We start from the raw sequence: 16,534 nt of genomic DNA, 5'->3' as shown, positions 1-16,534 counted from the left end.
ATCAATCATTTTATGACATTGCCTGATGTGACAGGAAGTGACAGTGCGCCCTATCGGATTGGCTAATATTCCTCATATTGTTGTTCTCAAGGAGCTTAGAAGAAAAATACAACAGTGCTTGGGAACGGAGCGACCGAGATCGACAACCCATTACGGAAACAATTATTTGCACTTACAGTTTGCTGATCATTCTCAAAAATTTCTCTGGCCTCTTCGTATGAACACTTTTCTTCGACACATTCTCTCTCCAAATTACCTTCTTTCAGTTCCTCTAAGAAGCTGTTATCACGTCTTGGGCGTGTTAAGATGTCGTTAGCCTTTTCATTGGTCAGAAAGACTAAAATAGAAGCAGGTATTGTTAAATGAATAGCTCGGCAGCTGTCACTCGCTGTCAGTTCAACCTGTCAGTCAGTCATAACATAAAAACATAAGAAATAGGAGCAAGAGTCGGTCATTCGGCCCCTCGAGCCTGCTGCGCCATTCAGTAAGATCGTGGCTGATCTGATCTTGGCCTCAACTCCACTTTCTTGCCTGTTCCCCATAACCCTCGACTCCCTTACCGTTCAAAAATCTGTCAATCTCCACCTTGAATATATTCACTGACTCCGCCTCCACAGCCCTCTGAGAATTCCAAAGGTTCACCACCCTCTGAGAGAAGAAATTCCTCCTCATCTCCGTTTTAAAAAGCCGACACCTTATTCTGAAATGATGCCCCCTCGTTCTAGATTCCCCCACGAGGGGAAACATCCTCTCAGCATCTACCCTGTCAAACCCCCTCAGAATCTTATATGTTTCAATAAGATCACCTCTCATTCTTCTAAACTCCAATGAGTATAGGCCCAACCTGCTCAACCTTTCCTCCTAAGACAACCCCTTCATCTCAGGAATTAACCTCGTGAACCTTCGTTGAACTGCCTCCATTGCAAGTATATCCCTCCTTAAATAAGGAGACCAAAACTGTACGCAGTACTCCAGGTGTGGTCTCACCAATGCCCTGTACAGTTGTAGCAAGACTTCCCTACTTTTATACTCCATTTCCTTTGCAAGAAAGGCCAACATTCCATTTGCCTTCCTAATTCCTTGCTGTACCTGCATGATAACTTTTTTGGGGAAAAATTCAGTTGTTCGCGCCTCCCGTTAGCACCTTAAGAGGGCGCCAATTGGGGCGCAAAGCAACTAGCGCCCGGGCGCAGCGATGTTTGTGCCGCTCGCGAAATTAACTAGACATTTTGCGATGGCGCTAAACACTACCGCCACGATCTCCTGCGCCGGCAGATTGTGACGTCAGTTGAGTGCGCAACGCCCCGGTAGCGCCCCGGACCGGATATTGAGTGGCGCCCCCTGCCTTACCACCTGCCGCTAGCAACGACAGGTTGAGGGGAGCGTTATACTGTCAGAAAGGGACTAGGGGAGCGCTATTTAAAGGCGACCGCTTCCTACCTTTTTTTGTCGGCAACATTTTTGCACCACGCATTCTGAGAGAGAGAGAGAGAGACTTCTGGAGAGATTCAACGCTGTGTGAAGGAGTTTTGAGTACTGAGCAGCACTTTGCAGGTTCATTTTGATTTGCCCTTCCTTGCTTTGCCAGCACTCTGAGGTAGCGCCTCGCTCCTTGGCCTTTGCGCCTTAAGACAGGTGTGAAGCGCCTGATTTAGCGCTCCAATCACCTCCAGGGGCGATAAAAGCCAAGTTTGCTGTCGGAGGCGATAATTAGCGCCAGGCACTGAACTTTGCGCACGGCCGATAACGGCGCCCCAAATGGGGCGATACCGGATTTTTCCCTCTTTGTGTTTCATGTACAAGGACCCCCAGATCCCTCTGTACTGCAGCATTCTGTAGTCTCTCTCCATTTAATTAATATTTTGCTTTTCTATTCTTCCTACCAAAGTGGATAACCTCATATTTTCCACATTATACTCCATCTGCCAAATTTTTGCCCACTCACTTAACCTATCTATATCCCTTTGCAGACTCCTTGTGTCCTCCTCACAACTTGCTAACCCACCCACCTTTGTATCGTCAGCAAATTTAGCTACAGTACACTCGGTCCCTTTATCCACGTCATTAATATAGGTAAATAGTTGAGGCCCCAGCACCGATCCCCGCGGCACCCCACTAGTTACCGTTTGCCAACCTGAAAATCACCCATTTATCCTGACTCTTTGTTTTCTGTTAGTTAACCAATCCACTATCCATGCTAATATATTACCCCCAACACCACGAGTCTTATCTTGTGCAGTTGTAGGAATGTCTAGTTCCTATCCAAAAGACTGAGGTCCACTCAGGCGATCAAATAAACAAGGTTTAATGAAAAGTAACAGAGTTTAACAGATAACTACAGGAGAACATCGAATATAGGTCTAGTCAGTTCAGAGGCTCCACGAGGACTGCTAGGGCGGTCCCATGGCTGATGTCATGACGTCATCACGTTTTTCCCGCCGGTGGGGGATCACGTGATGAACGGCATGACGTCATCGCGTTTACCCGCGCTGTTAAAGTGATCGCACTCTGTACATGTAAACAGTGAAAACAAAGATACAGACTCATGCTGTAGCCAACATATTATTAAAGGGAATTATATACAATTGATTGGAGTCCCTTAGTGGCTCCGCCACATGCGCCCCCCCTGAATTGTCTTTAATGGCAAAAGTAAAACGGCGAGGTGGCCTGACAAGCCTGTCAGATCGACTTCTGTAGCCTTGAAGTGGAAGCTGATGGACGGCGGGCGAGCTGGCGGGTGGTTGCGTTTGATCTGGCACGGTGACTGTGGGCGGTCGGCCATGTTTCAGCGGTTGTGCGATCTCGACTGGGCGGTCAAGGTCCAAGTGAGCCGGCTTCAACCGGTCAACCGAAATGTGATCCGGATTACCACCAACATCGACCGAAAAAGATTTGTCTCCTGGCTCTATTACACGGAAAGGACCAGTGTAAGGGGGTTTGAGCGGGTCCCGATGAGGGTCATGGCGGATAAACACATAGTCGGCGTTCTTCAGCTCAGCTGGGACGTGGGAACTCTGCAAGCCGTGATGCGACGTAGGCACTGGAGCGAAACTTCTGGCTGCCTCCTGGTGGCTGATGAGCTGCTGAGACGTGGTCCATGGCTCTGTTGGAGACGGAAGGAAATCCCCTGGTACGCGTAGCGGCTGGCCATATACGAGCTCCGCCGAGGACAATTGAAGATCTTCTTTAGGTGCCGTACGAAGACCCAAAAGGACCCATGGAAGCCTGTCCACCCAACCCGCGCCTTGAAGGCTGGCTCGCAGTGCGGCTTTGAGCGACCTGTGGAATCGTTCGCACAGGCCGTTCGCCTGTGGATGGTAGGCAGTGGTGCGATGTAGCTTGACGTCTAGCCCCTGAGCCACAGCATTCCAGAGCTCCGAAGAAAACTGCGGCCCACGATCGGACGAGATGTCCGCCAGTACCCCGAAGCGGGCGACCCAAGAGGAGATGAATGCCCTGGCGATGTCTGCAGAAGTGGTGGAAGACAGAGGAATCACTTCCGGCCATCGAGTGGTGCGGTCCACCATTGTGAGAAGATGAGTAAACCCGTGCGAAGGCGGAAGTGGCCCCACCAGGTCCACATGCACATGATCAAACCTACGCTCCGGAATGGCGAAAGTGGCCAATGGAGCCTTGACGTGGCGCTGCACCTTGGCCTTTTGGCAAACCACGCAGGTGTTGGCCCAGTTGCGAACATCCATGTGCATGCCCCGCCACACGAATTTGGACGACATCAACCGTTGCGAGGCCTTCATGCCAGGGTGCGACAACCCGTGGATGGCGTCAAAAACTTTTTGGCGCCAGGCAACCTGGACGATAGGGCGAGGATCTCCTATGGAGACGTCGCAGAGTAGCGTAGTGCCCGCGGCATGGAATTTGACATCGGCCGCTTGGAGGCTAGAGGGGTTGGTTCTGTAAGATTGGACCTCCGGATCCGAGGCTTGATCCACAGCCATGAGGGCATAGTCGATGCCGAGCTGGACTGCATGAACGGTCGCGCGGGAGAGGCAATCCGCCACCAGGTTGTCTTTACCGGCCATGTGCTGAATATCAGTGGTGAATTCTGAGATATACGTCAACTGACGTTGTTGCCGAGCAGACCACAGTTCGGCGGTCTTGGCCATAGCGAACGTCAGTGGCTTATGGTCCACAAAAGCCGTGAACGGACGTCCCTCTAGCAGGAACCGGAAATGGCGGATGGCCAGAAAAAGGGCCAGCAACTCCCGGTCGAACGTGCTGTACTTCCATTCGTTTCGCCGTAGTTGACGGCTGAAAAACGCCAGTGGTTGCCACATCCCCTAAACCCACTGTTCCTGCACTGCGCCGATGGCGTAGTCTGACGCGTCGGTGGTAAGAGCGATGGTGGCACCTGGCAGCGGGTGTGCCAGCATGGTTGCGTTGGCTAAAGCGCCTTTTGTGTCGGCGAACGCCCGGTCCATGTCGACCGTCCAGCTGATCGGATCCTTGCCGGACTTGCCCTTGAGGGCCTCGTACAGGGGCTGCATGAGCAGAGCTGCATTAGGGACGAACCGGTGATAAAAATTTACCATCCCGAGGAACTCCTGCAGGGCCTTGACGGACTGCGGGCGCGGGAACGAAGTAACTGCCTCCACCTTCGTTTGCAGGGGAATTGCACCGTCTGATGTGATGTGATGGCCTAAAAAATCAATCTGCTGCAGGCCGAACTGGCACTTGGCCGGGTTGATGATCAAGCCGTGTTGACTGAGGCGTCTAAAGAGGGTGCGCAAATGGCAGATGTGCTCCTCTTTATTAGGGCTGGCGATGAGGATGTCATCGAGGTAGACGAAAAGAAACTTGAGGTCCCGAAGCACGGAGTCCATCAAGCGCTGGAAAGCCTGTGCAGCGTTCTTCAATCCGAACGGCATCCGCAGAAATTCAAACAGGCCGAATGGGGTGATGACTGCAGTTTTCGGGATGTCTTGCGGGTGTACGGGGACCTGGTGGTAGCCACGGACAAGGTCGACTTTTGAAAAAATGGTATTTCCCGCCAAATGTGCAGAAAAATCCTGAATATGAGGGATCGGGTACCGATCAGGAGTAGTGGCGTTGTTGAGGCGTCGGTAGTCGCCGCAAGGCTGCCATCCGCCGCCAGGTTTTGGAACAATGTGGAGAGGCAAAGACCAGGGACTATTCGACCAGCGAATAATCCCTAGCTGCTCCATCGTGTCGAACTCCGCTTTCGCAGCCGCGAGCTTGCCAGGTTCGAGGCGCCGGGCCCGTGCGTAGACCGGGGAGCCAGTAGCGGTGATGTGGTGTTTGACACCATGCTTCGTGGCCGTGGAAGAGAAAGTGGGTCTGGTCAGTTCTGGGAAATCTCCGAGGAGGCGAGTGAAGTCATCTGGAGGTGGGGACGCGCAGGAGACAGTGCGCGCCACGGTGTTACCGCGGTAGCACGGGATGGAGTGAAAAAGTGGCCGCATTGATCAACTGGCGGTGCCGTACATCCACCAGGAGGCCGTTGGCGCACAAAAATCCACCCCGAGGATGGCTTGAGAGACTTTGGCCGTGATGAAATCCCAGTAAAACCGCTGGCCGCCGAAGCACACCTGGACCCGCCGTCTTCCGAAGGTCCGAATGGCCCCGCCATTAGCCGCCTGGAGGGAGGGGCCGTGCCACCCAACTTGTAGATCAAGATCTGACGCGGGTAGGATGCTACACTGCGCCCCGGTGTCGCAAAGGAAACGTCGACCAGATAGGGAGTCGTTGATGAAGAGGAGTTTTCCCGAATTACCGATTGCCATCGCATCCGTGGGGCGCTCCTTATACTCGGTCCTCTTTCGACAGGGTGGCTGCTGGTTTTTTTTGAGCGAAAAGCTGCAGGGAAGGCGGCAGCATCTTGCTTTTGCGCCAAAACGGGCGTGGTAGAGGCACAACCCCGCAGGTTGAGGGGCTGGAGCGGTGTCTGTGGGGGGTGGGCGCCTCGTGGCAGCGCAGTACTGCTGTGTCACCGCGAAGATCTTGTCCGCTTCGGCAGCCAGCTCTGCGCAGTCTGTGACTTCCGACCTGGCTAGGGCAGCCTGAACTTGCTCCAGTAGCTGGCTGAGGAATAGCTCCCTGAAGAGGAAGCATTCCGGTTCGGAGCCCAGGAGCGTGAGCATTTGGCTCATGAGCTTGGACGGCTTGGAGTCCCCGAGGCCGGGCATATTGAGCAGCCGGATTCGTGAGCCCGAAGACCTGTAACAACCGCGCCTTTATTGTATCATACTTGCGATCTTCTGGTGGATTACCAAGCAGGCTGACGATCCGCGAGGCTGTGGCGCTGTCGAGGGCGGAGACCACATGATAGTAACGGGTCTGATCCGCAACGATGTTCCTGATTGCGAACTGGGCTTCAGCCTGGATGAACCACGCGGCTGGCTGTTGCTCCCAGAACTGTGGTAGCTTCAAAGCAACGGCGTTCGATTCCATGTTCAGTAACTTCTGCGAAAACCGTTCGCAAAAGTCGGGGTCACCAATGTAGGAATGTCTAGTTCCTATCCAAAAGACTGAGGTCCACTCAGGCGATCAAATAAACGAGGTTTAATGAAAAGTAACAGAGTTTAACAGATAACTACAGGAGAACATCGAATATAGGTCTAGTCAGTTCGGAGGCTCCACGAGGACTGCGAGGGCGGTCCTGTGGCTGACGTCATGACATCATGACGTTTTTCCTGCCGGTGGGGATCACGTGATGAACGGCATGACGTCATCGCGTTTACCCGCGCTGTTAAAGTGATCGCGCTCTGTACATGTAAACAGTGAAAACAAAGATACAGACTCAGGCTGTAGCCAACATATTATTAAAGGGAATTATATACAATTGATTGGAGTCCCTTAGTGGCTCCGCCACACAGTAACCTTTTATGTGGCACCTTATTGAATGCCTTTTGGAAATCCAAATACACTACATCTACTGGTTCCCCTTTATCCACCCTACTCATTACATCAAAGAACTCTAATAAATTTGTCAAACATGATTTCCCTTTCATAAAACCATGCCGACTCTGCTTGATTGTATTATGATTTTCTAAATGTCCTGCTACTACTTCCTTAATAATGGATTCCAGAATTTTCCCAATGACAGATGTTAAGCTAACTGGCCTATAGTTTCCTGCTTTCTGTCTCCCTCCTTGCTTGAATAGGGGTGTTACATTTGCGGTTTTCCAATCCGCTGGGACCTCTCCAGAGTCAAGGGAATTTTGGTAGATTACAACCAACGTATCCACTATTTCTGCAGCCACTTCTTTTAAGATCCTAGGATGCAGGCCATCAGGTGCAGGGGACTTGTCAGCCTTTAGTCCCATTAGTTTGCCTAGTACTTTTTCTCTAGTTTAGTGATTGTTTTAAGTTCTTCCCTCCCTTTTGCCCCTTGATTTTCCACTATTATTGGGATGCTTTTAGTGTCTTCTACCGTGAAGACAGATACAAAATATTTGTTCAAAGTCTCTGCCATTTCCTTGTTTCCCATTATTAATTCCCCAGACATCCTCTAAGGGACCAATGTTTCCTTTAGCTATTCTCCTTTTTATATACTTGTAGAAGCTCTTACTGTCTGCTTTTATATTTCTTGCTAGTTTACTCTCATAATCTATTTTCTCTCTCTTTATTTTTTTTAGTCATCCTTTGCAAGTTTCTAAAAAATTCCAAATCTTTCTATATATATCCCAGCCTATAGAATCATGGCCTATCCCAGCCTATAGAATCATGGGCCTGTCCCGGCCTATAGAATCATGGGGCTATCCCAACCTATAGAAACATGGGCCTACCCAACCTATAGAATCAGGGGCCCATCCCGGCCTATAGAGCCATGGGGCTATCCCAGCCTATAGAAACATGGGTCTACCCAGCCTGTAGAATCATGGGCCTGCCCTGGCTTATGGAATAATGGGCCTAGCGCAGCCTATAGAATCATGGGCTGATCCCAGCCTATAGAATCATGGGCCTATCTCAGCCTATAGAATCACAGGCCCATCTCGGCCTATAGAAACATGGGTCTATCCCAGCATATAGAATCCTGGCCTATCCCGGCCTATAGAATCATGGGCCTGTCCCAGCCTATAGAATCATGGGCCTGTCCCAGCCTATAGAATCATGGCATATCCTGGCCTATAGAATCATGGTTCTATCCTGGCCTATAGAATCATGGGCCTATCCTGGCCTATATAATCATGGGTCTGTCCCGGCTTATAGAATCATGGGTCTGTCTCGGCTTATAGAACCATGGGCCTACCCCAGCCTATAGAATCATGGGCCTGTCCCAGCCTATAGAATCATGACAAATCCCACCCTATAAAATCATGGGCCTACCCCACCTATAGAATCATGGGGCTAACTTGGTCTATAGAATCATGGACCTATCCCGGCCTATAGAATCATGGGCCTGTCCCTGCCCATAGAATCATGGGCCTACCCTGGCCTGTAGAATCTTGGTCCTATCCCGGCCTATAGAATCATGGGGCTAACTCGGTCTATAGAATCATGGGCCTGTCCCTGCATATAGAATCATGGGCCTGTCCCAGCCTATAGAATCATGACAAATCCCACCCTATAAAATCATGGGCCTACCCCACCTATAGAATCATGGGGCTAACTTGGTCTATAGAATCATGGACCTATCCCGGCCTATAGAATCATGGGCCTGTCCCTGCCCATAGAATCATGGGCCTACCCTGGCCTGTAGAATCTTGGTCCTATCCCGGCCTATAGAATCATGGGGCTAACTCGGTCTATAGAATCATGGGCCTGTCCCGGCCTATAGAATCATGGGCCTATCCCAGCCTATAGAATCATGGGCCTACCCTGGCCTGTAGAATCTTGGTCCTATCCCGGCCTATAGAATCATGGGGCTAACTCGGTCTATAGAATCATGGGCCTGTCCCTGCATATAGAATCATGGGCCTACCCTGGCCTGTAGAATCATGGCATACCCCGGCCTATAGAATCACGGTTCTATCCCAGCCTATGGAATCATGGCCTATCCTGTCATATAGTATCATGGGCCTATCCCGGCCTATGGAATCATGGGCCTATCCCGGCCTATAGAATCATGGGGCTAACTCGGTCTATAGAATCATGGGCCTATCCCAGCCTATAGAATCATGGGCCTACCCTGCCCTGTAGAATCATGGCATACCCCGGCCTATAGAATCACGGTTCTATCCCAGCCTATGGAATCATGGCCTATCCTGTCATATAGTATCATGGGCCTATCCCGGCCTATAGAATCATGGGTCTATCCCGGCCTATAGAATCATGGGTCTGTCTCGGCCTATAGAATCATGGGTCTATCCCAACCTATAGTATCATGGGCCTGTCTTGGCTTATAGAAACATGGGCCTATCCTGGACTATAGAATCATGGCTTGTCCCAGCCTATAGAACCATGGGTCTGTCTCGGCTTATAGAACCATGGGCCTGTCTCAGCCTATAGAAACATGGGCCTATCCTGGCCTATAGAATCATGGCCTGTCCCAGCCTATAGAATCATGGGCCTATCCCTGCCTATAGAATCATGGGCCTGTCCTGGCCTATAAAATCATGGGCCTGTCTCGGCTTATAGAATCATGGGTCTGTCTCGGCTTATAGAACCATGGGCCTACCCTGCCTATAGAATCATGGGGATAACTCGGCCTATAGAATCATGGGCCTATCCCGGCCTATAGAATCATGGGCCTGTCCCAGCCTATAGAATCACGACAAATTCATCCTATAGAATCATGGGCCTATTCCACCTATAGAATCATGGGCTCTCCTGGCCTATAGAATCATAGACTGACCCCAGCCTATAGAATCATGGGCATATCCTGGCCCATAGAATCATGGGGGCTACCCAGCCTATAGAAACATGGGCCTGTCCCTGCCTATAGAATCATGGGCCTACCCCGGCCTGTAGAATCACGGGGCCATCCCAACCTACAGAATCATGGGCCTATCCCAGTCTACAGAATCATGGGCCTACCCTGGCCTGTAGAATCATGGCATATCCCGGCCTGTAGAATCACGGTTCTATCCCGGCCTATGGAATCATGGCCTATCCTGTCATATAGTATCATGGGCCTATCCCGGCCTATAGAATCATGGGCCTATCCTGGCCTATAGTATCATGGGTCTGTCTCGGCCTATAGAATCATGGGCCTATCCCAACCTATAGAATCATGGGCCTACCCTGGCCTGTAGAATCATGGCATATCCCGGCCTTTAGAATCACGGTTCTATCCTGGCCTATGGAATCATGGCCTATCCTGTCATATAGTATCATGGACCTATTCCAGCCTATAGAATCATGGGCCCATCTCGGCCTACAGAATCATGGCCTGTCCCGGCCTATAGTATCATGGCCTATCCCTGCCTGTAGAATCATGGGCCTACCCCAGCCTATAGAATCGTGGCCTATTCTGGGATATAGAATCATGGGCCTATCCCGGCCTATAGAATCACGGGGCCATCCCAACCTAGAGAATCATGGGCCTATCCCATCCTATAGAATCATGGGCCTATCCCGGCCTATAGAATCATGGGGCGATCCCGGCCTATAGAATCATGGGCCGACCCCAGCCTATAGAATCATGTGCCTGTCCCAGCCCATAGAATCATGGGCCTTTGCAGCCTATAGAATCACAGGCCTTTCCCACCCTATAGAATCATGGGCCTATCATGGCCTATAGAATCATGGGCCTGTTCCGGTCCATAGAATCACGGGCCTATCACAGCCTATAGAATCAAGGGTCTATCCCAGCCTATAGAATCACGGGCCTGTCCCAGCCTATAGAATCACAGGCCTGTCCCCGCCTATAGAATCATGGGCCTATCCCGGCCTATAGAATCATGGGCCTGTTCCGGTCCATAGAATCATGGGCCTATCCCAGCCTATAGAATCATGGGTCTGTCCCAGCCTATAGAATCATGGCATATCCCACCCTATACAGGGAACTCTTTATTATCTGGCACCAACGGGACCGGCGTGGTGCCGGTTTATCAAAAAGTCTGGAATACAGAGAGGTATAGTTTAAAAGGTACGAGAGCTCCGTACACGGCAACAAATCCAGGCTTCCCTGTTGCTTAGCAACATGTGCAGAAACTCTGGCCACAGACCAAGCATCCCTGTTGCTTAGCAACAAGTGCACAAACCCCAGTTACACAGCCACAGATCCAGGAACTGCCACTAATATGAAGTAAAACTTACCTGAACCTACTCCTGAATTTTGCCGGTTAAAAGAGAGTTTCCTGTAGAATCATGGGCCTATCCTGCCTATAGAATCATGGGGCTAACTTGGCCTATAGAATCATGGGCCTATCCCGGCCTATAGAATCATGGGTCTGTCTCGGCTTATAGAATCATGGGTCTGTCTCGGCTTATAGAACCATGGGCCTACCCCGCCTATAGAGAGTCATGGGGCTAACTCGGCCTACAGAATCATGGGCCTGTTCCAGCCTATAGAACCATGGGACTATCTCAGCCTATAGAAACATGGGCCTTTCCCAGCCTATAGAAACATGGGCCTGTCCCTGCCTATAGAATCATGGGCCTGTCCCGGCCTATAGAATCATGGGTCTGTCTCGGCTTATAGAACCATGGGTCTACCCTGCCTATAGAATCATGGGGATAACTCGGCCTATAGAATCATGGGCCTGTCACGGCCTATAGAATCATGGGCCTATCACGGCCTATAGAATCATGGGCCTGTCCCAGCCTATAGAATCACGACAAATTCATCCTATAGAATCATGGGCCTATTCCACCCATAGAATCATGGGCTCTCCCGGCCTATAGAATCATGGGCATATCCTGGCCTATAGAATCATGGGGGCTACCCAGCCTATAGAAACATGGGCCTGTCCCTGCCTATAGAATCATGGGCCTACCCCGGCCTGTAGAATCATGGACCTATCCCAGCCTATAGAATCATGGGCCGATCTCAGCCTAGAGAATCATGGCCTTTTCTGGCCTATAGTATCATGGCCTATCCCTGCCTATAGAACCATGGGCCTACCCCAGCCTATAGAATCATGGGCCTATCCCAGCCTATAGAATCATGGGCCTATCCCGGCCTATAGAATCATGGGGCTAACTCAGTCTACAGAATCATGGGCCTATCCCGGCCGATACAATCATGGGGCTATCCCAGCCTATAGAAACACGGGCCTGTCCCTGCATATAGAATCATGGGCCTATCCCAGCCTATAGAATCATGGGCCTACCCTGGCCTGTAGAATCATGGCATATCCCGGCCTATAGAATCACAGTTCTATCCCGGCCTATGGAATCATGGCCTATCCTGTCATATAGTATCATGGGTCTATCCCGGACTATAGTATCATGGGTCTCTCTCGGCCTATAGAATCATGGGCCTATCCCAACCTATAGAATCATGGGCCTACCCTGGCCTGTAGAATCATGGCATATCCCGGCCTTTAGAATCACGGTTCTATCCTGGCCTATGGAATCATGGCCTATCCTGTCATATAGTATCATGGACCTATTCCAGCCTATAGAATCATGGGCCCATCTCGGCCTACAGAATCATGGCCTGTCCCGGCCTATAGTATCATGGCCTATCCCTGCCTGTAGAATCATGGGCCTACCCCAGCCTATAGAATCGTGGCCTATTCTGGGATATAGAATCATGGGCCTATCCCGGCCTATAGAATCATGGGCCCATCCCGGCCTATAGAATCATGGGCCTATCCCGGCCTATAGAATCATGGGGCGATCCCGGCCTATAGAATCATGGGCCGACCCCAGCCTATAGAATCATGTGCCTGTCCCAGCCTATAGAATCATGGGCCTTTACAGCCTATAGAATCAGGGGCCTATCCCAACCTACAGAATCATGGGCCTATCCCAGCCTATAGAATCATCGGCCTATCCCGGCCTATAGAATCATGGGGCGATCCCGGCCTATAGAGTAATGGGCCGACCCCAGCCTATAGAATCACGTGCCTGTCCCAGCCTATAGAATCATGGGCCTTTACAGCCTATAGAATCACGGGCATTTCCCACCCTATAGAATCACGGGCCTATCGTGGCTTATAGAATCATGGGCCTATCCCGGCCTATAGAATCATGGGCCTGTTGCGGTCCATAGAATCATGGGCCTATCCCAGCCTATAGAATTATGGGCCTGTCCCAGCCTATAGAATCATGGCATATCCCACCCTATACAGGAAACTCTTTATTATCTGGCACCAACGGGACCGGCGTGGTGCCGGTTTATCAAAAAGTCTGGATTACAGAGAGGTATAGTTTAAAAGGTACGAGCGCTCCGAACACAGCAACAAATCCAGGCTTCCCTGTTGCTTAGCAACATGTGCAGGAACTCCGGCCACAGACCAAGCATCCCTGTTGCTTAGCAACAAGTGCACAAACCCCAGTTACACAGCCACAGATCCAGGAACTGCCACTAATATGAAGTAAAACTTACCTGAACCTACTCCTGAATTTTGCCGGTTAAAAGAGAGTTTCCTGTAGAATCATGGGCCTATCCTGCCTATAGAATCATGGGGCTAACTTGGCCTATAGGATCATGGGCCTATCCCGGCCTATAGAATCATGGGCCTAGCCCAGCCTATAGAATCATGGGTCTGTCTCGGCTTATAGAATCATGGGTCTGTCTCGGCTTATAGAGCCATGGGCCTACCCCGCCTATAGAGAGTCATGGGGCTAACTCGGCCTACAGAATCATGGACCTGTCCCAGCCTATAGAACCATGGGACTATCTCAGCCTATAGAAACATGGGCCTTTCCCAGCCTATAGAAACATGGGCCTGTCCCTGCCTATAGAATCATGGGCCTATCGCAGCCTATAGAATCATGGGCTTACCCCGGCCTGTAGAATCATGGCATATCCCGGCCTATAGAATCATGGCCTATCCCAGCCTATAGAATCATGGGCCTATCCCGGCCTATAGAATCATGGGCCCATCCCTGCCTAAAGAATCATGGGCCTGTCCCGGCTTATAGAATCATGGGTCTGTCTCGGCTTAAAGAACCATGGGCCTACCCCTGCCTATAGCAGCAGCAGCGGCGGCGGCAGTGCGGACCTGGGAGGAGCGGTGAGGCGGCGGCGGTGTGAACTCAGCACCGGCAGAATTTTCAAAGAGTGACGTCAGAAGTCAAAAGTGACGTTGGCACAAGGGGAGGGAGCTGATTGAGGCCAGTGTCGGGAGGAGCAGAGAGCGGCGGTACAGTGAGTACTTAAACTCACTTTCGCGGGCTTTTTTACAGAAGCTTACCAATCTCACAGACTGGCGGCGGCATTCCGGAGCCACATCACGATTGACGTGGGCAAGAGGATGCAGCTGATTGGGTGAGTACGGCCAGGTGAGTATTTATACTACTCTATAGTTTGACAGTTAAGATTAATCGTTTATAAAATTTAGAAGGTCTTAATTTCTGTGGTTATAGTTTCTAATGTTTCTGTTGTGTATCGGGGAGTGCTAGTAACCAAGGGCCCTTGAGAATATCATTTAATTGTAGTGTAATTAGTGGTATTGATTTGATTTAAATTAATTAAAATTAATTAAAGGGTAAGTCATGGCAGAGCAGCTCGGCCCCGTGGCATGCTCCTCCTGTGCTATGTGGGAAATCAGGGACACTTCCTGTGTCCCTGACGACCATGTGTGCAGGAAGTGTATCCAGCTGCAGCTACTGACAGACCGCATTGTGGCGCTGGAGCTGTGAATGGATACATACTGGAGCATTCGCGATGCTGAGGACATCGTGGATATCACGTTTAGGGAGTTGGTCACACCGCAGGTAAAGGCTGCACAGGCAGGAAGGGAATGGGTGACCACCAGACAGAGTAGTAGGCGCAGGCAGTTAGTGCAGGGGTCCCCTGTGGCCATCCCCCTCTCAAACAGATATACCACTTTGGAAATTGTTGAGGGAGATGGCTTATCGGGGGAAGGCAGCAGCAGCCAACTTCCTGGCACCATGGGTGGTCCTGCTGCACAGGATGGGAGGAAAAAGAATGGGAGAGCTATAGTGATAGGGGATTCTATTGTAAGGGGAATAGATAGGCGTTTCTGCAGCCGCAAACGAGACTCCAGGATGGTATGTTGCTTCCCTGGTGCAAGGGTCAAGATGTCTCAGAGCGGCTGCAGGGCATTCTGGAGGGGGAGGGTGAACAGCCAGTTGTCATGGTGCATATAGGTACCAACGATATAGGTAAAAATGGGATGAGGTCCTAAAAGCTGAATATAGGGAGTTAGGAGGTAAATTAAAAAATAGGACCTCACAGGTAGTAATCTCAGGATTGCTACCAGTGCCACGTGCTAGTCAGAGTAGAAATAGAAGGATATTTCAGATGAATATGTGGCTAGAGGAATGGTGCAAGGGGGAGGGATTCAAATTCCTGGGACATTGGAACCGGTTCTGGGGAGGTGGGACCAGTACAAACTGGACGGTTTGCACCTGGGCGGGACCGGGGCCGATGTCCTAGGGGGAGTGTTTGCTAGTGCTGTTGTGGAGGGTTTAAACTAAAATGGCAGGGGGTTGGGGACCTGTGCAAGGAGACAGAGGAAAGGGAAGCAAGGATAGAAACAAAAGACAGGAAGGAGAAAAGCAAAAGTGGAAGGCAGAGAAATCAAGGGTGTAAATCAAACAGGGCCACAGTAAATAAGAATTCTAAAAGGACCATGGGCTAGATTTTCAGTTGCTTGCGCCAGCAGTTAGCGCCTTAAGAGAAGTGATTTTCGGGCGCTATGCGTGTAGCGCCTGGGCGCAGCGCAGTTTGCGCCCCGCCCCAAATTAAGTTGCCCGTTAGCGCCGGCGCAAAGTTTAGCGGCCGCCCGGATGCGCGCGCAGAAAATGACGTCACATCCTCGTGCAACGCCCTTTGGCCGCCCCGAATCCAAACTTCAGTCGGACCGCCCCATTGTGCGCCTGGCGTCCAGAGCGTTTGTAAAATGGAACGCAACACACCCTGGGGAGCGCAAATTAAAGGGCACTCGTACAGAAGGCACTCTGCATGTGTTGTGTGGAGGTAAGCTGTGTGTTGTTCTGAACGGTCTCTTTATTATTCCTCCTCCTCCTCCTCCTCCTCCTCCTCCTCCTCCTCCTCCTCCTCCTCCTCCTCCTCCTCCTCCTCCTCGTTTCTCCCCAGACTTTGCATTTGAAAAAAATACATGCACCCTTCCCCTTTAAGAGCTCACTGGCACCAGAGTGTCTGCCGTGCGCTGCGCCCGAGCTCGGGTGTTGCGCTCTCCACCGCCGGCTTAGCGCCTAAAGATACTAGTGGAACGCCTCTTTTAGCGCTCCACCAACCTCTTAGGGCGAAGCCACTGAATTTCCGGCAACGGGGCGCTACTTTGGGGCGGGCGATAACTTCGGGCGGGCGCTAAGCTTAGCGCCCCAAAACTGTCTATACTGAAAATCTAGCCCCATGAGTGTTAAAAAATCAAGCCTGAAGGCTGTGGGCTAGATTTTCAGTATAGACAGTTTTGGGGCGCTAACCTTAGCGCCCGCCCGAAGTTAGCGCCCGCCCCAAAGTAGCGCCCCGTTGCCGGAAATTCAGTGGCTTCGCCCTAAGAGGTTG

At 51.1% G+C, this 16,534-nt stretch overlaps 1 protein-coding gene across 1 annotated transcript in view; it reads right to left on the bottom strand.

Annotated features, from left to right (window-relative positions):
* Positions 1–16,534, bottom strand: part of LOC147107267 (coagulation factor X-like) — a 76,529-nt gene that overhangs the window by 50,620 nt on the left and 9,375 nt on the right. The window contains exon 2 of the mRNA XM_086006136.1: positions 177–337. Within this exon, the coding sequence (XP_085862262.1) occupies positions 177–337 (161 nt within the window). The remainder of the gene's footprint in view (positions 1–176; positions 338–16,534) is intronic.

Source organism: Somniosus microcephalus, chromosome 14 (assembly GCF_052327205.1).
Source record: "Somniosus microcephalus isolate GS21.2 chromosome 14, FLI_Smic_1.0, whole genome shotgun sequence".
NCBI classification, from domain to species: domain Eukaryota; kingdom Metazoa; phylum Chordata; class Chondrichthyes; order Squaliformes; family Somniosidae; genus Somniosus; species Somniosus microcephalus.
This window is presented reverse-complemented; position numbering and strand designations above follow the sequence as displayed.